General features: G+C 41.3%; 1 protein-coding gene across 6 annotated transcripts in view; it reads right to left on the bottom strand.

Annotated features, from left to right (window-relative positions):
* PTPRM (protein tyrosine phosphatase receptor type M) overlaps positions 1 to 23,300 on the bottom strand; it is a 666,464-nt gene that overhangs the window by 270,453 nt on the left and 372,711 nt on the right. For all 6 annotated transcript variants that reach the window (XM_070778532.1, XM_070778534.1, XM_070778533.1 and 3 more), the window contains exons 8-11: positions 17,340 to 17,648; positions 12,682 to 12,791; positions 4,129 to 4,330; positions 1,222 to 1,324 (exon numbers count right to left, since the gene is read on the bottom strand). In XM_070778532.1, coding sequence (XP_070634633.1) covers positions 1,222 to 1,324; positions 4,129 to 4,330; positions 12,682 to 12,791; positions 17,340 to 17,648 — 724 coding nt within the window. The remainder of the gene's footprint in view (positions 1 to 1,221; positions 1,325 to 4,128; positions 4,331 to 12,681; positions 12,792 to 17,339; positions 17,649 to 23,300) is intronic.

Below are 23,300 nucleotides of genomic sequence, written 5' to 3'. Positions count from 1 at the left end.
ATTGCTTTTCTTGCAGAAATAATTCTTACACCTGGAGAGAGCTTTTACATATTTCAAAGCATTCTCACTCACTGGGCCTATGAATGGCCATCCGAAATCCCTTCAGGGGCTACTACGTTAAGAAAGCAGAGTAAATTAAAAATTGTCTCTTGCCATTTTGTAGGGTTTTCAAATAAAAATGTCTGTTTCTACACTAATTTGATCTTTCTATCAACTAATGCTTGTCTGTTTTTCATCTTGAGCCTGTGAACTGAAACTTATATATCTTATCAGGCAGAAGGAAGTTCAGTGACTCACTCTTTGATACTGTAGAGAAAACGTGATCAAAGACGGCCAGGTTTCAGAAGGTTAATGAAATAAAACTCTACAAAAGGCACAGGGAAATGAACCCCACACAGCCTTATTTGTGAATGTAAATGTTTCCTTGGAGAATGCTATTCAAAGGAATAGATTATTTTGAAGGGAAGTGATTCTGATAGCACAAAATATCGGAATTCTTCTGAAATGACTAGAAATTTCATTTATATAAATTATTGAGCTTATGACAAGTTCATATTCAAGAGTTATTGAGGCATTCCTTTGCTCCTTCCTAAGAAGAATACATTTATTTTATTCATTCACTGTAAAAGTTATAATTTGTAATTTCTTGGCTATATAAATCATCATGTGATGAGAAATGGGGTCTACATGGTGGTAATAAACCTAAATCTGTTCAAATAAAGACTTCACAATTGTCTTTCCAATCACCTGTTTCTTTAAAAAAGTACAGTTATATAGTACACATTCAATGGAAAGATTAGTTGGTTTACTAAAGATTAAAGATTTAAAACTCCATGTAAACAAAACAAATAGACAAAAATAACTCACAGCGTCTATTTAAGGACTACAGCTCAGGACACTGATACCATCTGCCCATGGGTAACTAAACTGCAGAGAGCAATTACCTTTTAGGAGGAAAGCCACCTCTGAACAGACTGGGGTTTTTGTTCCTTAACTTCAAAGAACAACCACGTGCATCAGAATCAAACTCCCTACACAACACTTAATCACTCACATCAAAGCCCCTTCTTTCCCCTCAGTCCTTTCTTTTAATTAGAACTCATAAGGACATGGTTTTACATGCTGAGTGAGGTCTGCGGCAAATCCCTAGAAGGCACGTGGGAGAAATGTGCCCATCTGATTTGGGTTTTCACCTAAAACAACCCCTTCTCGGCTCCATACCTGACGGGTGCACCTCGACTGTGTGCAGGCTTCAGCAGGACCGTCACTGTGCTGTCCGTCTGATTCAAGGGCGTCTCCAGTTCATAAGCCGGCATGGAGGGTGCTGGGGAAGATGCAGGAGATGGGGAACCCATGATTTCTGGTTTGCCTTTTCTTCCTACTTTCATTTACAATGAGCACTAAGAACACAGTACACTTAGTCTATTAATAAATTGCCATGAACAGCCTTTATGTATCTGCCCAACCTTTAACAAGAGGGACAACTGTTACAACCAGCATGTGTTGACTTTGGTCTTGAGTTTAACCTGGGAGGGGGCATGAGGGGACTTAGGAGGTGTTGGTAATACTCTGTTTATTGATTTTGGTTCTCCCTTGATGGATGTAGCCATTACACCCATACATTCATGCACATCATTGCAATTATATTGCAAATTGTAAAATAAATTTGTGTGTTTTTATGTACATATGTTTTTCTCAAAAAATTAAATGCAAATTTAAGAAATAATTGCTAAGATCATAAAACTGATCATTTCAGTTCTCCTATCTAAGGCAAGGTTTCTAGTGTCCCAAAGGTTCATCCAAGATTTGAAGAGGTCCTTAGGAGTCAGAGGGCCTTGCTGGACTTAATGACCACTTGTGGGCTCTTCTGGAAAGTATGACTGAGAGAAAGATACTGAGTTGAAGTAAGAAAGGCTTGGGTTTGACTTTCTGCTGCATTTTGTTTCGACCAGCATGAAAGCTCAGGGACAATTATTATCTCTGAAGCTTCAGGTTACTCATCTTTTAAAACAGGAGAAATTATCCTGTAGGGTTATTACAGGAATTCAAAGGGATTACAGACAAAGAGAGTGGGGCAAATATAATTCTACAAATGTTCAATCTCTTTGCAGCACAATTCCTATTTCCAAGGCCATTTCTGGGCATTCTTTGTTTTCTAGATTAAGTCTAATTACGACAAGATAACGGAGCTCTTGAATAATTTTGTGATCACTGTGGACACGACACATCATTTCATGAAGGCTGTGATGCTGGGGGTGCGGGAACATGGCCTTTTTAAGACCCTCAGGTCTACGTACCTGATGAGAACATTAAAGATCATTTTTTGCAAATATAGTTTCTAAAATCTCTTACATATAAAAAGCTTTTATTGTAAAAGACATGGATTACAGCTCAGGTCCATTTACTGGATTTTCTCAGCACTAAAATTAGCTCAAATTCTACCAAAAATGAACTCCAATTAATGACACAGAAATCACATTTTGTGTAGAGAGTAGTTCTTGGAAGTCCATGAAAGGAGAAAATGGGGGGTCCATAAACTATAAAAAATTTTTTTGAACTATAAAAATCAAATATTTACTGCTAATGAACCTTTCCAGCATAACTAAGATGTTAACTGGCTTTGCTTTGGGACAGAGCTGCAGAACTTGATGAGCTAAGAGTGATCAGACTCATGCTAACCAGAACTTTTATCTAACACAAATGGGAAAAATGAATTAGTTTCTAAAAGAGTAGCCTCTTAAAGATAATAACCTTGGAAATAGGATTTCCATGGGGAGAAGTTACCCCCAGAAGGGGGATGTGAAGCTATGTACATTGGTACACATGACCTCTTTAAATCTCTGTGATAAATTCATACACCAGATTAATACCATTTTGATTTACATACAGGGTAAATTCACTAGATCAAGGTTAGAGAAGAAGTACTTGGGAAAATAATAGCTAGGATTCAAATTTTCTGATTCCATGCCCAGTGGTCTTTCTCTTCACCCATCTGTACCACTTAATGTCATTTTCCCAACCTCCCAAGTATTCTTCCTCTTTTACTATTCTCTACATTGCTTTTATAAGCTAAAACTTTCTATCAACTGTCAAGTGCCTATTAAACTTCAAGTTAAGTTTGTACTCATAAATGAACTCTTATACAATGCAAAGTTATCCCTTAAGCTATACCTGCTTAAAATCAAAATTCCAAACCTCCCTCCTCTCTCAAAACCTAATAGAATGCTTACAGTACTTGAGTTTATCTTTCTCCCTTTGGTTTTAAAGGAAAACGTAAAACCTTTCACAAAACTAGGGATGAGGGACAACAGGCATGAAAATCAGGCTATCACTTGGCTAACCCTGACTGATGAGAAGTGACCTCCCTCACCTCCACTCTGCTCTTCTAACCCCCAACCAGTTACAGCTCAAACTCAAATACTTCTGCACTTGGATCCAAAGGGGGAAAATGGAAGAGAAAAATGTTCCTGGAACTGTGCTTATGGCTGCTGCATTTCCCACACCAGATGGTAACTCCATTTCCTCTAGTCTGAAGCTCAAAGACATTTTCTGCACAGTCACACGTGCCCAGAAATATTTCCCAAGTTACGTCTTTTGTTGGGTAGCATAATTGAGTCTCTACAAGAAAAGAGCTGGCAGGTATAAGTGCCTGGCTCCCCCTGCTCCCCACTGCCCGTAGTCACCTCTCTTTTCTGGTTGTGAAACCACTAATGGTCAAGGTCTAGGGAAGGCTGAGCCTTCGGGAAGGGACTCCACGTAAAGCTGCCTTTCTGCTGAGCATTTCATCATGAGAGATCTCCTTACAGACATTTTCCCAACCCGGCTGCTCTGGGAACTTGGGATGGAGGAGGGCAGAGGGTCCTCAGAACAGGATCTTCTGCTCACATTAAAGTTCTCCAATATACACTCTTGAATCAGTGCCTACTTCCCGACCAGGATGACGATCTGAAGCTCCTGACTGCTAAATATTTGTAGCATTTTACCAAATTTCATGAGTCTGATTTTCATACATTCCCAAATACAAATTTATGTGTACATTTGGGTGAGCTTTGCACACTTGACAACGGGAATGAGAAAGTACTCGAAGGCTACTTCTTATAAAAGACAAAGCTCATGAATGTATGATACCTGATATTTTGGTGGTGAACTGATTTGTTGCCGGGGGTCCAAAGCCCTTAGCTGTGCTGGCTCGGATGGTGAAGGAGTACGTGGTTCCTGGATACAGTCCGAAAAACAGGAAGTGGGTTTCATTTCCCAGTTTTGAAACTCTTCCACTTTGATTGGATAGATCTATTTCTGGGTCAAAGGAACTGACTGCTTTGTAGGTGATCTGTAAGAGAATAAGAATGTGATGAAGTGTCTGGGCAGATGGACCAAGATGGTGTCTTTATCCAATAAACCCTCCTGATGCATGCACTGTCAGATGCTTGATGATAAGCTCTCCTGTTCCCTTGGACTCTTCAAATCCTGGACCCAGTGAACGGGCACAGGAACTCAGCCAAAACTGTTACGAGTTATTACTTTTATAGACAGACGAACTGAAAGCCAGTAGATTAGAACATAAAGAATGAGCTCATGTTTAAGCTAATATCTTGAAGTTGTTTGCTTTCAAAATGTCATGTTGGAAAACTACATTACAGATGGCTTAAAACAAAATAACAAAATAGACAACCAACTCAAACAGATAAGACCCGACAAGGAGAGGGCCTCATCTCTCACCCAGGGGCCAGAGTCTGGTTTTATACTGAAGAGGATTACTGTCTACTGGGAACAAGAGTACTTTTAAGCGTTCTACTCCATGTGGGCAAAGTTATCTGCTCCAAAAATAAATCCTAGACGCTCGTCAGCAGCTCTTGATGGATGACTGTGGTGTTTGTGATAGTGTCCTATTCACTTTTGTTCTTCAGAGCAAAGCTGTCCAGTAGGACAGTCAGGACGGGAAGGTTCTATTCTGCACTATTCAGCGTGGTGGCCCCTAATCACAAGTGGCCATGGAGCACAGGGAACATGGCTGGTGAGACTGAGAAGCTGAACATTTTATTTCACTTTATTACTATTTGAAAAAATCCTTTAAAAAATGAAGTATAGTTGATGTAGACAACTTAGCAACTAAACAACAAGGTGGATATGTGCTCAGTCGTGTCTGACTCTGTGAGGCCATGGACTGCAGCCCACCAGGCTCCTCTGTCCATGGGATTTCCTAGGAAAGAATACTGGAGTGGGTTGCTATTTCCTTCTCCAGGGGATCTTCCTGACTCAAGGACTGAACCCACATCTCCTGCATTGGCAGGTGGATTCTTTTTTTTTTAATTTAATTTTAGTTTTTAACTTTACAATATCGTATTGGTTTTGCCATATATCAACATGAATCCGCCCTTTACCACTGAACCATCCGGGGAGCCTACAGTCTGTTAATCCCAAACTCCTAATTTATCCCTTCCTCCCTTTCCCCCTTGGGTAATCATAAGTTCATCTTCTATGGCTATGAGTCATTTTATTTGAATTAACTAAAACTTAAAATGCCCAAATAACTAGGAGCTGCCATTTTGGACTCAGTGCATTTCTGGAAGTTTTCATGATGTTTATCACATAACAGTGTTCAAAGCACCCTGGATGAGTCTGGATTGTGTGAAAATAAATATAACATAGGTGTTTTTAAATTCTGCCCTTTCAAATGATGCTTGAAAGAATTTCACTCTAAGTAGTTCATCAACTTCTCAAGAACGTGCATTTTAGGGGTGATTACTAACTTCTCCTGGTTGTAATGATATAATTTTTAAATGCAGCATATTCAAAAGTTTTAAATTGCAAAACTGAGCACTTTTCTTGCTTTCGAATAGGTTAAAGTTACTTATAATTTATGTGCATGAACACTAACACTGTTATTATACCAAGTGATAACTGACATTCTTTCTTCTTATATTTACACCATGTCATTATAATTAAGGAGACCTCTCTGAGAGAATATTTAGATTGAATCAACTAAGCAATGGCAAGAAAATGTTTGCTGTATGTATTAATCACCGCCGTGCACGACACCATCAGAGTCTGACAGCAGATCTGCTGTTAACCCTCTCGCTGGTTTCCTTCTCAAGGTTCCTCAGAGTAAAGAGTAAGACTGAGTCCACTCGTGCTCCTGTCCAGTGACTTCAATGCCACCTCTGTGTACCTAGCTGCTTACATTGACTCCCACCCTGAGAGCCCCAGAGAAAGCAGATCTAAGCTGTGACAACATAACCACTCCCCCCAAGTCCATTACTTCACTCATTCACAACATCTCTACTGCATGTCTCTTGGGTGCCAAGCACGGTGCTCTGGGCTGGGGTCTCACATGGTGACTCAATGTGATGACTGACTGGTGGCGGGGGGAGCAATCTGGTGGATTAAAGAGAGATGCAACCTAGAAGTTACGACACAGCCTAATTGGAACATGCTAGCCTCCCTGGTGGCTCAGTGGTAAAGAATTCACCTGTAATGCAAGAGATGTGGGTTTGATCCCTGGGTTGGGAAGATCCCCTTGAGTAGGAAATGACTACCACTCCAGTATTGTTGCCTGGAGAATCCCATGGACACAGGAATCTGGGGGCTACAGTTTGTGGGGGTCACAAAGAGCCCGACATGACTTAACGACTGAACACAACAAGAAGGGAATGATTTCAGAGAGACTGCTGGGAGTTCAAGACTGAAACCAAAGACCTGTCTACCCTGTCTCTAGCTGGAGCTCACATTCCGCGTATTCATAAATCCTTCCCAATCCCACTCTGAGGATCTCTGGATCTGCTAAACCCTGGAGTTGTGACGGTGTCCCCACCATCCATCTGGCAGTAACTCATGGAGTGCGCTAAGAACTCTTTGTGGTCTAAAATCGTGATTAAACATGACAAAGGAATTCAAACTTTCCATACAACTGTCTCTCTTTTTTTTTTTTCTAAAGAGTGATACCTTATTCTTTTTGATCCTACTGTGATAGGTAAGTATTTGGCCCTCAGTGTATGTTCTCCTGAGAACTCCCAGGGAGAGCAGGTGAGCACTCACAGACACGCTCACAGTGCAGCGAGGAGGATGTCCGCTCTGCTGCTGCCAACGGCAAAGCAAACAGCAAAGGCTTCATCAGAGAACTTGCTGTTTTACCAGGGCTGAGGGGTTTGGGCTCACCTCTAGCCATGACCTTGCAGGATCAGCTAGACTGGGTTTCTTAACTCTCTTTTGGTAACACCCCTCAATAATTTATTTAAAAGCACAAATTCTCTCTTCCTGACCCATAACAATGCACATTTTGTTGTTGTCTAGTTGCTAAGTCAAGTCCAACTCTTTGTGACCCCATGGACTGTAACCGGCCAGGCTCCTCTGTCCATGGGATTTCCTAGTCAAGAATACTGGAGTGGGTTGCCATGCTCTCCTCCAGGGAACAAATCTTCCTGACCCAGGGATCAACCTGTATCTCCCACACTGGCAGGTGGATCCTCTACCAGTGAGCCACTACAATGCCTGTATAAACTCCTCTTAAAATAAAAAAATAGCGAACCCTCTCCCTCATCTAAGAAATCCCTAAAGAGCAACTCTGTTGTGTCCAAGTGGACACAAAATGTTGGAAAGTGCATGCTGCTGCTGCTGCTAAGTCACTTCAGTCGTGTCTAACTCTGTGCAACCCCATAGACGGCAGCCCACCAGGCTCCCCCGTCCCTGGAATTCTCCAGGCAAGAACACTGGAGTGGGTTGCCATTTCCTTCTCCAATGCATAAAAGTGGAAAGTCAAAGTGAAGTCGCTCAGTCGTGTCCAACTCTTCACGACCCCATGGACTGCAGCCTACCAGGCTCCTCCATCCTAAAACTCATCCAGAGCCCTGGGAGTCTGAATTCCAGGGATAAAAAGGTTCCTTGGAAATAGAGTGAACTTGGCTCTGAACTCCACGGCCTGCAAGGAGCTGATAATGGTCAGTAAGTGCCTCTCCTCCTGAGTGGTACGTCTGAAGGGCACCCAGCTCCACGCTCACACCCAAGTGTAATGTGCCTTTTCAGTATTTATTTTTTCATTTGCTCATTCGGCATGTCTGGGAAGTGCCTATCAAGTACCAGGCTGTGGATGACCAGCAGGGACTCCCAGGAGGGAAGTCCAGGGCTCAGCTCACACTTGGCCATTTCTCTGGCTGAGGGCCAAGTCGATTCTAACAACACCTCTATTAAGAAAGAACCCTGATGTTCCAGGGTGAACCCAGGGACTTGATACAAAGCCCATGCTGAAAACAAACTGACAGGCAGACCACACATGGGATCAATTAGGTGAGATGGAAGGAGCACACACTGGGTGATTTCTGATTGGCAGGTTGGGGCCGGTGGCACTCCAGCATCATCTTCCCCTCTCATGACTAAGTTTCAAATCCTAGAGAACCAAAATGGGATAACACCCCATCTCCGACCATGGCTGCAATGCCAGCCAGCCTTAACTAGGTCCTTCAATGCATGCGCAAGCAATCAGAGGAAGCAACAATCTGATTCCAGAGGACACAAGAACCTAGGATACTTCAGGGAAAAGTTCAAAATTTGACTGAAATGTAGGAAAGATCAGCAGAAGTGCCTTAGAAGGAGAATGAGGGGAAGGTGTTAGGAGGAAAGAAAGTATCAGCAGAAGCAGGTGTGATGGATCAGAAGGTTCACAGGGAAAAGAAAATTCCATACACACAGCTCCTTCCATTCCAGTTGAAAATCATGGCAGAAGCAGTAATGAATATCAACTGGCATGGTACCACAGGAGGCCTGGAACACTGATGTCAAACAGGCCCCTCAATTTTCCTTCTCTCCACCCTTTGATCTGTCTCATTGGGCTTCCCTGGTGGTTCGGACAGTAAAGAATCTGCCTGCATTTCGGGAGTCCTGAGTTCAATCCCTGGGTTGGGAAGACCCCGTGGAGAAGGAAATGGCAACCCGCTCCAGTATTCTTGCCTGGAGAATCCCAGGAACATAGGCTACAGTCCACGTGGTCCCAGAGTCGGACGTGACTGAGCAACTAACACTTTGACTTTCTTCCTTTGAGGGGACCCTGGCTCACTGAGCCCAGCTCTCCAGGCTGGGCGTTTTGAGGGATTTTCAATGCTCCGACTGTCTACATCCCCAATCAGCTGATGACTCCAGACTGTTCTTTACTATGTGCCTGACAATCTTGCACGCACTGCTGCATGGAAGCAACACGTGGTTCTCATTTCATTCTTTTCTATACTTAGTTGCTGACGGGACTGCTTACTTCTAAAAGAGGAGGGAGGGATCTTATATAGTTTGTCCTCTTCCAGCATCTTATACATACTAAGTGGTTTCTTTTTTTTTTAACGCTTGTTGATGTGTTACTCTCATGACTAACAGCCTGGAGGCCATATACAGTTAGTGGGGACAATGAAAATACTGGGACATGTATTCCTGTGCACTGGGGAAAAGTGAAAGTTGCTCAGTCATGTCTGACTCTTTGCAACCCCATGGACTGTATAGTCCATGGAATTCTCCAGGCCAGAATACTGGAGTGGGTTGCCTTTCCTTTCTCCAGGGGATCTTCCCAACCCAGGGATTGAACCCACGTCTCCTGCATTGCAGGCAGATTCTTTACCAGCTGAGCCACAAGGGAAGCCCAAGAATACTGGGGTGGGTAGCCTGTCCCTTCTCCAGGGATCTTCCCAACCCAGGAATCAAACCCCGGGGTCTCCCGCATTGCAGGCGGATTCTTTGTCAACTGAGCTATGAGGGAAGCTAGTAATAACTGATAAACTTCCTTAACCAGGCTCGATATGTGGTGTTTGCATTTTGATACTGTACTATGCTTGGTTGCTCAGTCATGTCCAACTCTTTGTGACCCTATGGCCTAGAGCCCATCAGGCTCCTCTGTCTATGGAATTTCCCGGGTAATAATACTAGAGTGGATAGCCATGCCCTCCTCCAAGGGATCTTCCCGACCCAGGGATCAACCTGCATCTCTTGCGTCTTCTGAATTGCAAGCGGATTCTTTACCAACTGCGCCACCTGGGAAGCCCTCTTCTTACCTATATTTGAGTTTTAAGACCTGGTTTATGACACAGTGGGTTTCCCTTGTGGCTCAGCTGGTAGAGAATCCACCTGCAATGCAGGAGACCTGGGTTCAATCCCTGGGTTGGGAAGATCCCCTGTAGAAGGGAAAGGCTACCCACTCCAGTATTCTGGCCTAGAGAATACCATGGATTGTATAGTCCATGGGTTTGCAAAGAGTTGGACATGATTGAGAAACTTTCACTTCACTTTATGACACATTCACACAGCCCTTTTGTAGTAGCGTTTAGATCAGTGTCAACTGGGACATCTTTGCTATTGAATCAGAGAGATTAATGGGTTCTGTTTCTGAATTATGATTCCTATTGTTTTTATATAAAAGCTACTTCTTAAAAAAATAAAAAAATAAAAGCTACTTCTTATACAAAGATTATGCTCCATGGGATCAGAAAAATAGAATCTTGTCTTTATTTTCTGTCTGCTTTGATATCAACATGTGGCTTTCAGGAAAGTGGACCAATTTCTTGGAACTTAACATTGATTTCAAAGATTGTATATTTTTTAGTAAAATATTCTGTTATCCTAAGATAAGAATCTAGAAGGCAGAACTAAAAAGTGGTCATGGGGCCAAAAGTATTAACTAAAAGATTCTGATCACAGAGTTAAAAAAGAACCTGTTTGACTTGATTGTAAAAAACAACTCTACAAAAGCAGAGGCATGAATTTTCATAACACTCTATTCTTTTACCATGAAGCAGCCTAGGAAAGTGTCAATCATTCCACACGAAAATCAACTTTTTTCCTTTCCTCTTACTTTGTTTAGCTTTCAATGAACAACATTCTTTTTTTTTTTTTTGCATTTCAATACCAATTTTCCAAAGGTACAAGGAAGCATAACTGTGAGGCTAGTTGGGTCAGGGAGACGGGTCACCAGTGATGACTGTCTGACAGCAAATCTTTCCCAGCTTTGTCAGTAGCTTTGAAAGGTATTCAGGTAAAGGTCCCATGGGAAGAAAGGCTGCAAATTTCAGAAACCTAACAACATATAATTTTGTTGAATTTGCATTCATATAAGTGCTAGCTTGAAAAAAATGCACCTGCTTGTTTCTATGACAATAGGCAGAGTGAAATCATGCTCATACAGAGGTGATGATGACTGCCACCCCACTAGGGCTGTCATTTTTTCCCCCTGAACAAGTCATCAGGTTCTGCTCTGCTATCAACAGGCAAAACTATGTCACAGAAGTCTATAGTCTATAAGAAACCAAGAGAAATTATTCTGTTGCTAACCCAAGACAATGTCTAGTGACTCTGCTAATTGGATCATCAGGGTTCTATAATTCAGGAGTAAAGGAGTTTAAGGATTCCCTGGTGGCTCAGATGGTAAAGCATCTGCCCACAAAGCAGGAGACCTGGGTTCGATCCCTGGATGGGGAAGATCTCTTGGAGAAGGAAATGGCAACCCACTCCAGTACTCTTGCCTAGAAAATTCCATGGAAGGAGGAGCCTGGTGGGCTACAGTCCAGGGGGCCGCAAAGAGCTGGACACAACTGAGCAATTTTACTTTCACTTTCAGAGGAGTTTAGAGCTGGCAAGGACAGGAGGCCATGGTTGCCTCCTAAATAATGTATATACCGCGAATGCCTGCTAAGTTGCTTCAGTCGTGTCCTACTTTTTGCAACCCTATTGACTGTAGCCCGCCAGGCTCCTCTGTCCATGAGATTTCTCCAGGCAAGAATATTGGAGTGGGCTGCCATTTCCTCCTTCAGGGGAATCTTCCTGACCCAGTGATCAAACCCGTGTCTCTTTCATCTCCTGTATTGGCAGGCAGTTCTTCACAACTAGCGTCATCTGGGAAGCCCAAACTAATATGTACTACAGAACACATTGTTTTTAATAAAGGTGATTTTAGGGAGGGGAGGAGGAAGAGGGTGAGATATATGGAGAGAGTAACATGGAAACTTACATTACCACATGTAAAATGGATCAGTTCAGTTCAGTCGCTCAGTTGTGTCCGACTCTTTGTGACCCCATGAACCGCAGCATGCCTGTTCATCACCAACTCCCAGAGTCCACCCAAACCCACGTCCATTGTGTCAGTGATTCCATCCAACCATCTCATCCTCTGTCATCCCCTTCTCCTCCTGCCCTCAATCTTTCCCAGCATCAGGGTCTCCCAATGGGAATTTGCTGTATGACTCAGGGAACTCAAACAGGGACCCTGTGACAGTCTAGAAGGCTGGGGTAGGGGGGAGGTTTGGGAGGAGTAGACATGGGTGTACCTATGGATGATTATACATTATGTATATACCTATTGATGTCTGACAGAAAACCACAGAATTCTGTAAAGCAATTATCCTTCGATTAAAAAAATAAAGTGGCAAAAAAAGCAAAAAAAAAAAAAGTCATTTTTAAACTATGTCATGTTGTGGCTTTTCATACAATAACAGGTAATCTGGACACATCTAAATCACTGTGAGTATACATCCTGAAATTATTCATAATTTGAAAACCCATCTTTAATTATTTCTGCTTCTATTCAGTAACCATTATAACTAGTGAAAGCATTCCACTTCTTAAAAGGCATGATGCCGCTATGTATTTTTAAATACTAGATAGGTGAGCAATCAGACAAGTTATAGTAAAAAAGTACATTACTAACAAGGTGTATCTTACCTCATAGAGAGTGATGACACCATAGGTTTCAATTGGTTCTCGCCATTGAAGGAATATCTTCTCTTCAAAGGTACTTCCTTGGATGGATTCAGTAAGAACAGCGCCTGGAACTAGAAGTGGGGGAAATCGATACGTATTTCAGTAAAAAAAAAAAAAAAAAGAGAGAGAAAGAAAAAAAGAAAAGTTTTTCTAGACTTAATAGGTTTTTAACTCTCTATTGAGTCAAAAGATTATATTAATAGATATATTCCACTTTCTGGCAAAAACCTGGAATTTAAAACCATTTTGGCTATACTGTCTTTATAAAGAAAAGAATTTCATCCCATTTTTTTCTCTAAAATGTTTGAATCAGACAATTCAAGTCTTGTAAATAAACTTTTTTTATTTTTGTAAATAAACTTTTTTTTAATTTTGTAAATAAACTTTTTTTTATTGTTCAGAAATAAAGAAGGATGTGGAATGATGGGAATTCCTACACATTAACTCATGGGAATGTAAACTGGTGCAGCCACTTTGGAAGATGGTTAAACATAGATAAACCACCATATGACTCAGCAACTTTACTCCTAGGTATATACCCAAGGGAACTGAAAAGACTGGTCACGCGAAGGCTTGTACGCAAATATTAAGAGAAGCACTATTCATAATAACCAAAGAGGAGAAACAACCCAAGTCAGCTCATGATTTGATAAACACTAGAGAAATGTTTTGTTAGCTGATGGAGGGTATGAGGAGCCCTTAAGAGTTGCTGAGATTGTGCCAACTGGAAAGACTGACCAGCATCTCAAGAGGACACAAAGGTTGTACATATTTGTTTAGTTGATGGGCTACCTATAGAGGGAGGATATTGACAGCTACTCTAAATAGAACTAAGTGGGGCATAGCAGAAAAAATATCACTGATTCAGAGGGGAGGCCTGGGCTCTGATTTAAGACTTTCCAGGGATTAAACAGTGAAATCTGGGCAATGCACTGACCCTTCTTAGTTCTCAGATGTCTCATTTCTAAAATGAGGAAGTTGGAATAAGTTGATCCCTAATTCCAAAACTCTAAATACGTATGTGTATATATATATATATATATATATATATATATATATATATATATGAAAATAGTTACAGTTGTTCCAGATTGAAGGAATTGATGAGAAACTATAGTGAAGCAAAGAAACAAGATATTTAAGGAGTGATGATACTGGTGAATTCCAAGAAAATTTGGATTCTGGGCTCTGAGACTAAAATGTTCCACACAGTCAGAAGTCGGACTATGATGGGCCAAACCAGAGAAAGCTCGACTCATTCTCTTCTCCTTGACCTTGACAGTGTTTATTTTGACGTCATCAGGTTCCTAAAAGTATCAAGATGATTATGATGTGTGTGGTTTTACTGCTTTATGATAATCTTCTGACTTCAAAATGTGTATAAATTTATGCAGGGCTTCCCTGGTGGCTCAGACAGTAAAGAATCCACCTGCAATGCAGCAGACCCGGGTTCGATGCCTGGGTTGGGAAGTTCCCCTGGAGAACGGAATAGTTACACACTCCAGTCTTACCTGGAGAATCCCACAGACAGAGGAGCCTGGCTGGCTATAGTCCATGGGGTCACAAAGAGTCAGACACAACTGAGCAACTAACACTTTGACTTTCATTAATCTATGTACAGGTGCAAGGAGGGCAAAAACTTAGAAAAAACAAATCTTTGACTTAATTCAATTAGTATAAATGGGAGTAAAATTTTAAAAATAGATTGTCAAAATGATGTTGCACAGAGGGTATCTTAAAAGGATAAACTTAATAAAATGTACTGGAGGCCTTAACCGTGAAAATGTTAACAACAGGAAAACCTAAATGGGATTCATATAATTGCTTTTAGGTCAAGAACAGATCAAGTGATTAAAATAAAATAGCAGAAAGGTTAGTTAAATTAGGAAGATAGCACTTCATGGGAACTTAGGTCTGACACTGGTTTTTAGAAGTTGTAGAAATTCATGATTTGGAGTACTGAACCATAATATATCTAAGTTTGTGGAATTGAGCCCTGTCTAGTGACACTCATAACACCAATAAAAAATACATCTTTCCCACATATTTTCTCATAAAATAAATGATATTTCAACAAAATTATTATACTATAATAAAACTCACAATGTACAATGAACTGTAGCCTTTATTAGTGGCAGATAGTGACACTTCAATTTTTTTTCTTAGAGCTCAGTATTATCCATTTTTCTCTTTCTGTCCTTTTCTGCCTTTTTTGAAGTCTTTTTTCGTTTGTTCTTGTTAAGAAATATAATTTGAAATCAAAGTTTTTCTAATTAACTAGATGCTGGTATGCTATGAAAACAATAGGTTTTTGCTTGGAAGTCATGCATGCCCAACTCTGGGGACTAGCAAGCTACTTTAAACACACTGATGGATAAGTAACTTACTCTAACCTCATGTTTCAACAGTACTTAACAGAATTCTCCGTTCATGTCAATTTGAAACCTCAAAGTTTTGGTGGGTTCACGCCTCAGCATAACATCTCTTATCTCTACGAAAGACTGAATTTGACATCCCACTCATATGATGGAAAACTACTGCTGATTTAAGCCTGAATTAAAAGATTATTAGCAAACTTTACTCTTCTATTTAATGACTAACAAAGTATTTTGAGTGCTTATTGCCTACTCAATATCATCCATATTGCTATAGAAAAAAAATAGATGGCTTCTTCTCTCAAGTAATTTACAGTTAAGAGGGAAAAATCACGTGTAATATAATGAGAGAATAAGTAAGAGTCAAGAGAAGTTGATTTGATCTGTTACAACAACAATAATAACACTCACCTACTAAAGACTCTTCTCTTAACCACAAACAGCCCTGGATGAAAATGCCTTCTAACCCTAAAATGCTGGAGAACTGTATGATTCTTGCTCCTCAGACAAGGAAATTAAGGCTCAGATATTTAAAGATCTTGTCAAGTGCAATAAGGTCAGAGGATGTGGAGAATAAGGGTGGGAAGAGCTGGAGACAGCTTCATGAAGGACCTGAAACTGAGGAGCACTCTGGAGGGTAGTGGAGGAGGTGGAATGGAGGCGGGCGGGTGGGAGGGATGTGCAGAGGACAGACTGTGGGGCGCTCCAATGCGAGGGGTGTGCATTGGGACCCGTGCCCAGAGGACTGCTCTGCAGGATGCCGTGTGGGAGGAGAGGCTCCCAGGTCTAGAGTCTGCACCAGGAACACCAAGGGCCTTGACAATGCAGATGTGGGCAGGGAGAGCCACTGACGGCTCTTGTGCAGACAGGGAGGTGATAAAAAGGTATTTTACATGTAAGCTTAGCGAGTGGGGAGGGGGCCCTGGAATGGGAGAAGCTGGGACTACAAAGAAAGGTCAAAAACTACTACAGAAATTTCAGAATAAAATAATGAGAGCTGGATGTAGGCAGTGGAAGTTGAGAGAAAAGAACAACCTATCAGCATATTAAGTGAAGTAAGTCAGACAAAGACAAACATCACATGATGTCATTTACATGTGGAATTAAAAAAACGATACACATGAACTTACGGACAAAACAGAAGTAGACTCACAGACAGAAACCAAACTTATGTTACCAAAGGGGAAGGAGGGAGCAGGAAGAGATAAAGTAGGAAGTAGAGATGAACACACACACACTACTGTATATAAAATAGATAAACAACAGGGACCTGCTGTACCTAGGGAACTGTACAACAGGGAACTGTACCTAATATCTTGCAATAACCTATGATGGGAAAGAAACTTAACAAGAATGTACACCTGTATTTATATATATTCAGTTGTATATATACTTATATATACATACGTATTATTAGCCTCCAGTGTACTGCAGAGTTATATATATATATATATCATATATATGATATATATATATAAACATATATATTTATTTCTATGTATCTCTCTCTCTCTCTCTCTCTCTATATATATATATAACTCTGCAGTACACCTGAAGCTAGCATTGCAAATTAACTAGACTTCAATTTAAAATATAGTTTGAAAAAACCCTCAAGGCAGAAAGATAAAATAGACAGTAATATCACTGTTCATATTAATAAGGCTTCTAGAATACTAATGATCTACTACTAAGTACTCCAGAAGTACTCTGACACATATTAATAGATGTCTATTTATTGAAGTCTTGGTTATTGAGGTAATATTCAATTACATTGTTCCTATGGAAAAGAATGACTATTACTTGACCACTGACCTCATGTGGTAATTTCTTAGCACTGTGCTGAAGAGCAAAGGCAGCCTCTATCTGGGGCTGAATTTTAATCTGAATTATGAAAAATGTTTCAGAATGCCATATGAATAAGTCCTTCCTATATATAATCTAATACCCAAACAACACCTCAGTCCCAACATGATGACAAAATTTGAACGAAGAACTATTCGGAGCCATGTAGGATTATCGTATGTAGAAAACTAATTATGTGACATAAAAATTAAAACAAGCCTCTGTATCTTTATTGTCTTCACCTTTTTTAATCAGTGTTTCAGCAGATGCAGCACAGACACGTTATTCAACATGGTAAGCAATTTTCTTCCATTTTCATTGTAAAGATCTCAGTTAGAAACATAAGCTGCATTTTTGAAAGACTGCATGTTTCACATAAACACATCACTTCAAAGTACTCACGATCTTCATCCGTCTGTACTACGAGCTCCTGGCTCTCCTTCCGCCCCTCCGGATTCATGAGGATGAGCTTCACGCTGACGTTGGTATAGGGCGAGAGGTTGGTGATGGTGTGTTGGGGGTGTGAGTTTTCTGTGTCCCAGCTCACTTCCTCTCGCACCTGTTCCTGCCCTCCAACTTTGTAACAGTAATGGACCGTGAGGTTGTAGCTATGGCAACGGGTCACGTTATACCCAAAGGGCTCCCAGCGGATGGTGATCTGTCGAGATTTGACTTCCACGACTTCCAGCTTCCTTGGGCCACGCATGGGATCTAAGGAGGAAAAGAAGAAAAAAGAAAACATAAGAGAAAAGGATAATAAAAGTTCTGGTGAAGCCTAGGTGCCACAGATAATTATATTGGTCTCCAATATCTTGTTTTCTCTTCTTCCATATGAATAAACTCTCTACAACTTAGCTGGGCATAATGCCACCCAGAATAAAGACTACAGTTTCCATCCTCTTAAGCAGTGAAGTCTGATCCTTGAACCCAAGTTTTGGTGGATGGCATACAAGGTAAGATGTCAGGAATGGTTTCTGGGGGGGGTCTCCTTGAGAGGAAGGGGTTCCCCATCTTTGTTCCTCCTTCTGTCCTGTTAGCTTGACTTAGGACAGCTTGCATGACCATTTTGCACTTAAACATGAAGAATTCAAAGCAATGACAACAAAGAAGTGGGGTTCCTGGTAATCACGGGGTTACCATATGAGCCCTGAATGGTCTACTCCCAAAATTTTCATTAGAGGGAAATACAATGCTTTTATTTAAGGCTCTTTCCTCTGGGGTTCTGATACACAAAACTAATCTTCATGCTAACTGATGCATATACTTTTTATCTTTTTAAATTAATTCATAATTATGGAATTAGAAAACATAAAAGTAAAAGCTTCCAAATTCAGCATGAAATACAATGATTAAAGAGTATAAACTTCTGAGCAGAACTCTAGCCTTTTCAGATTTTGATTTACAGAGAATTCCACACAGTCACTACTGAAGTAATTCTTTCCTACCCCTGATCGGGTCTCAGTGTTGTTCCTCAGCCCAAGCTCCAGGGACAGAGTTTGGAACTTAGAAATCTAAATGATTTACAGGAATATGAGCATTCTGATTGGCTTAAGAGAAAGAATATATACAGAGAAAGCTTTTTCATGCATATTTATTTTTTAATGAAGTACAGTTGATTTACAATGTTGTGGTAATTTCTGCCATATAGAAAAGTGATTTAGTTATACAAATATATTCTATTTTTATATTCTCTTCCATTATGGTTTCTCACAGGATATTGAATACAGTACCCTGTGCTATACAGTAGTACTTTGTTATTTATGAGAAAGCCTAAACTTATTTATGGAAATGATGATGAAAATACAATAATACTAATTATAAAACATATACTGAGCCCTATGATATACCTTGCATCTTTCTAAGAAGTTTACTTTTATGGGTTTGCTGCTGCTGCTGCTGCTAAGTTGGTTCAGTCGCGTCTGACTCTGTGCGACCCCATGGACTGCAGCCTACCAGGCTTCTCCGTCCATGGGATTCTCCAGGCAAGAACACTTGAGTGGGTTGCCATTTCCTTCTCCAATGCATGAAAGTAGAAAGTGAAAGTGAAGTTGCTCAGTCGTGTCTGACTCTTATGGGTTTGGGGAGCACCTAATCCAAAATATTTACTTTAGTATATCCATACATTCAGTTGATACATATATTTTGATTTTTGTTTTCCTGAAGGTGGTTACCATTTATGACCTATAAAGAGATCTATAATTGGAAAGGGGAAATACCCATGAAAACTGGAGAAATACCAGCTACTGTGTCCTGTGTGTGCACTTCCTATGTATGGGTTGTTTTGTATATATAATCTCCACTCCTCAACAATCCAGTTTTTCCCAAGATAGAAATGAAAACACTGTGACCATGATGGGGTCAACAAGTTGCTCAAGGTCAAGGAGTGACCGTGGCTCTGCATTTGTATGTTTGACAATGAAACATACGCTGTTGCCACCCTACTGGTGTGTCCACCAAAATAAAGACAATCAGATTTTTTAAAAAACCACACATTAAGACCCGTAAAACTCCACCAGAAACAAGATCAAGGGATGCAAACTAGAATAAAGTCCTGTGAATGTAACCTTGGGACTAAAGTGCTGGGAAGAACCCTTCCCGCTACTCCCTCTGGTTCCATGGAAGCTGGGCCCCAGGGCACATTCCCCAGCCTTGGTTTTCCAGACAACCACACCTATAATTTTTAGCCACCAGAAACCTGTCTGGACTATCACTGATGTTCATACCTTGCTTTTCATTGTGTGTAAATTCCTTGTTTTCTCCATTATTTAGGGCCTAGAGAGAACTTAGGGAACCCCCTTTTCTTGTGGTCTTCAACAAATCAAACGATTCATGTGAAATAGTGTTCTGGGTTTGCATTTGTGAGACGGGGTTTATCTGCCAGTTATCTGTTCAAACCCTAACACAAGGTTAATCATAACCATTCATGCTACTCTGTGCTATAATAACTCTAGGAAGCAAGGACAAGTGAGGAAAAATTTCCCTGGAGAATCCTGAGTGGAAGATGCTCATGGAACGTTCCATTTTACTGAATCAATTTTTTCGTATTTAAATTACTAGTGTTCGGGAAAATATAACAAATAAGTTACCTAGTGATAACACTGAAGGTGTTTTCCAGTCTACTGACTTTTGACCATCTAAAGGCAATGTCTAATTTTATATAATGCTTCATTAGTTGAATGCTTACAAAAACTTTTAATACACTCCAGATCCCTTATATAAACAGATTAACGTGCATCTATTCACTCCTTTCCCTATTAATCACAAGTCTCCACAAGGACTGTTCTAAAGCACTTTTCCAAGGTTTTCATCAATTTTACTTACTAAATGACTAAATGCTTCAGATATTAATTTCAACAAGCAGTGCAGTTATAACTTAATTTCACTAGAAAAACTACTTTCTCCTGCAGAAGTAAGCCTGCATCATTTTAATACTCCTTAGCCAAGAACACACACTTGTGAATTAAGCCCCAGGATAAAACAACAAAGACTCTGTCTACTGGTCAAGCTGTCTTGAAGTACATGCTCTCTTCCCGTCTGTTATTACCTCTCAGAATCACATCACGGTAAAGTGATGTCTTCCTGTAAACTCGCCAAGTCAAACAGCTAAGCCTAGCACAAACAACCATCTCTATGACCAAGTCCCCAGAGACCGGATTGTCACAGATGGTATTAAGAGACCAGAGATGGAGGCTGTGTGAGTCCTGAGTCTTAAATGGAAGCAGGGTTGTCCAGACTGGTTTGCATCTTGTTCCTGATCAGTGCAAACAAAACCATCTTGCAGAAGCTTTTCCAAACAGAATATTTCTTTTCTTAAATATTTTAATTTTGGACTTCCCTGGTGGAGCAGTGGATAAGAATCCACCTGCCAATTCAGGTGATATGGGTTCAATCCCTGGTCCAGGAAGATTCTACATGCCTCAGAGCAACTAAGCCCATGCACCACCACTACTGAGCCCGTGCACCACAAATATTGAAGCCTGTATGCTCTAGGTCCAGCAAACCACAACTCATTAGCCCCTGAGCCTCAACGACTGAAGCCCATGTGCCTAGAGCCCGTGCACTACAACGAGAGAAACCACTGCAACGAGCAGCCCTCACACCACAACCAGAGAGTAGCCCCTGCTCTCCAAAACTAGAGAGAGCCCGCACACAGCAATGAAGCCCCAGCACAGCCAAAAGTAAATAAATAAATTTGCTCCTCGAATAGGAGAAGCTGTCCTGGAGGTGACAAAAAAAAACACTCTTCTGTAACGACGAATGCCACTGGAGGTGGTCGTAGGAGCCTTGGGTACTAATCTGAGTCCAGGTACTCACTCGCTATGAAACTCAGGGAGTGTCTTCAATTTGCTGAACCACATTTTGTGTGTGCTTGCTCAGTCACTAAGTGGTGTCCAACTGTTTGAGACCCTATGGACTGTAGTCTGCCAGGCTCCTCTGTCCATGGGATTTCCTAGGCAAGAATACTGGAGTGGGTTTCCATTCCCTTCTCAAGGGGATTTTCCCGACCCAGGGATTGAACCCGGGTCTCCTGCATTGCAGGCAGATTCTTTGCCATCTGAGCCACCAGGGAAGCCAGATGACAGGGTAGTGAGTCATAGTCACTAGTTGGGGAATATATGTCTATCCTTTCTCACAATCTTAAAGATGTTTTGGAGGATGTGTGTGGATTCCAAGGCCAGTAACTTCTCTTCACAATCCCTTTGCCCTCAGTGGAATGGGTACCAGAAGGCATCGTTGGCACCAGTCACGAGGCCAGGGGGCCCAGTCTGGGCCCATGGGCTCACAATAAGTGACCAGAGCGGTATCCCTGAGGAGCGTGGTGGCTGTCATGCCTGAAGCTTCAGCAGGGACTTCTCACTGGTTTCCCTGCCAGCACCACTGGCAGCATCTTCCCCTCTGTTCTCTTTCTGCCACTTTGAGTCGGGTTTCAAGCAGAGACACCTGACACTTGCAGCCCTGACCTGAGGGACTGGTGAGCTGGTTCTGGCCTCCAGCACTCTGGCAATCCTATTTAGCTGGGGACCCCGCCTCCTCACGTAGCCAGTCCTGTTCTTCCGCGGGTAAGGGCAGAAACTGAGTGATAGGATCAATTTCCACTGCAGGTTCAATTCACAGCTCGTTTCTCTGGAACCCTGCCCTTTACCTTTCATTACGACTACACTGCTTTTTCAGAAACTCAATTTCAGAAGCTGTGAGATACATCTGGGTGTAATTTTAGAATCCTGTCATTGATAATCAAAAACACAGATTACAGACTGAGGCTCCTGCTAACAGGTTTCTCTTTTCTGCCTCTTCATGGACTTTCCAGAGGTCTATTGCAATAAAAGGAATGATACCCAGAATGGCAGGGTGGGTCCCTTCTGGCATCTTCAGCTACTAAACTTCTGCCTCGCCAGTCACACAAAAGAAGGTGACAAAATAATAAAGGAACAGCTTTATTTACTTTGCTATACAGTTAAATCAGAGCAAAGGCTTGTTTAACTGATATTATGTTGGCCTTCCCAGTTATTTAATATTCCTAAGCAGCAAAGACACAGACGGTAAAGAATCTGCCTGCACTTCAAAAGACCCAGGTTTGATCCCTGCCTTGGGAAGATCCCTGGAGTAGGAAATGGCAATCCACTCCAATATTCTTGCCTGGGAAATTCCATGGACAGAGGAACCTGGTAGGCTACAGTCCATGGGATCACAAAGAGTGGGACACGACTGAATGCCTAACACACAAGCAACAAAGATTCCAGGCACAGGCGCCCTGTTTGTAAGTGACAGAGCTATAGTTTTTGAATTAGCTGCTATTTTCCATAGTTTCGGCTTCCCTGGTGGCTCAGATGGTAAAGAATCTGCCTATAATGCAGGAGACCCGGGTTCGATCTCTTGGTCAGGAAGAGCCCCTGGAGAAGGAACTGGCAACCCACTCCAGTATTCTTGCCTAGGAAGTCCCATGGACAGAGGAGTCTGGCAGACTACAGTCCATGGGGTCACAAAGGGTTGGGTAAGACTTAGCAATTAAACAACAACAACAACAACAACAAAAACAGTACTAAATTAATAGCTGAGAAAACAGTCTTATTGAACAATGAAGGAAAGGGCAGCCATGCCAGGCCTCACACAGAAGCAAATTCCTCCTGTATTTCTTGGTTTAGGATGGATGCGTTATTTACCATATCTGTTCTGTATTACAAGTGCTGGTTTGTACTCAGCCTAAATCCTAAAGGTAAGTAACCTTGCTGGGAACTGGACTCTCCATGTATCAATCCTATTGATCAATCTAATTTGATTGCAGATGAAAGCAGGAATTTCTATTCATAATTTATGGGAAATGTAAAGATGATCTTACATAAGAAATGATGAGAACACAGACCA

The sequence above is a fragment of the Bos indicus genome, chromosome 24, assembly GCF_029378745.1.
Source record: "Bos indicus isolate NIAB-ARS_2022 breed Sahiwal x Tharparkar chromosome 24, NIAB-ARS_B.indTharparkar_mat_pri_1.0, whole genome shotgun sequence".
Taxonomy (NCBI): domain Eukaryota; kingdom Metazoa; phylum Chordata; class Mammalia; order Artiodactyla; family Bovidae; genus Bos; species Bos indicus.
The sequence above is the reverse complement of the archived record's forward strand: the minus strand, read 5'-3'. Positions and strand labels throughout refer to the sequence as shown.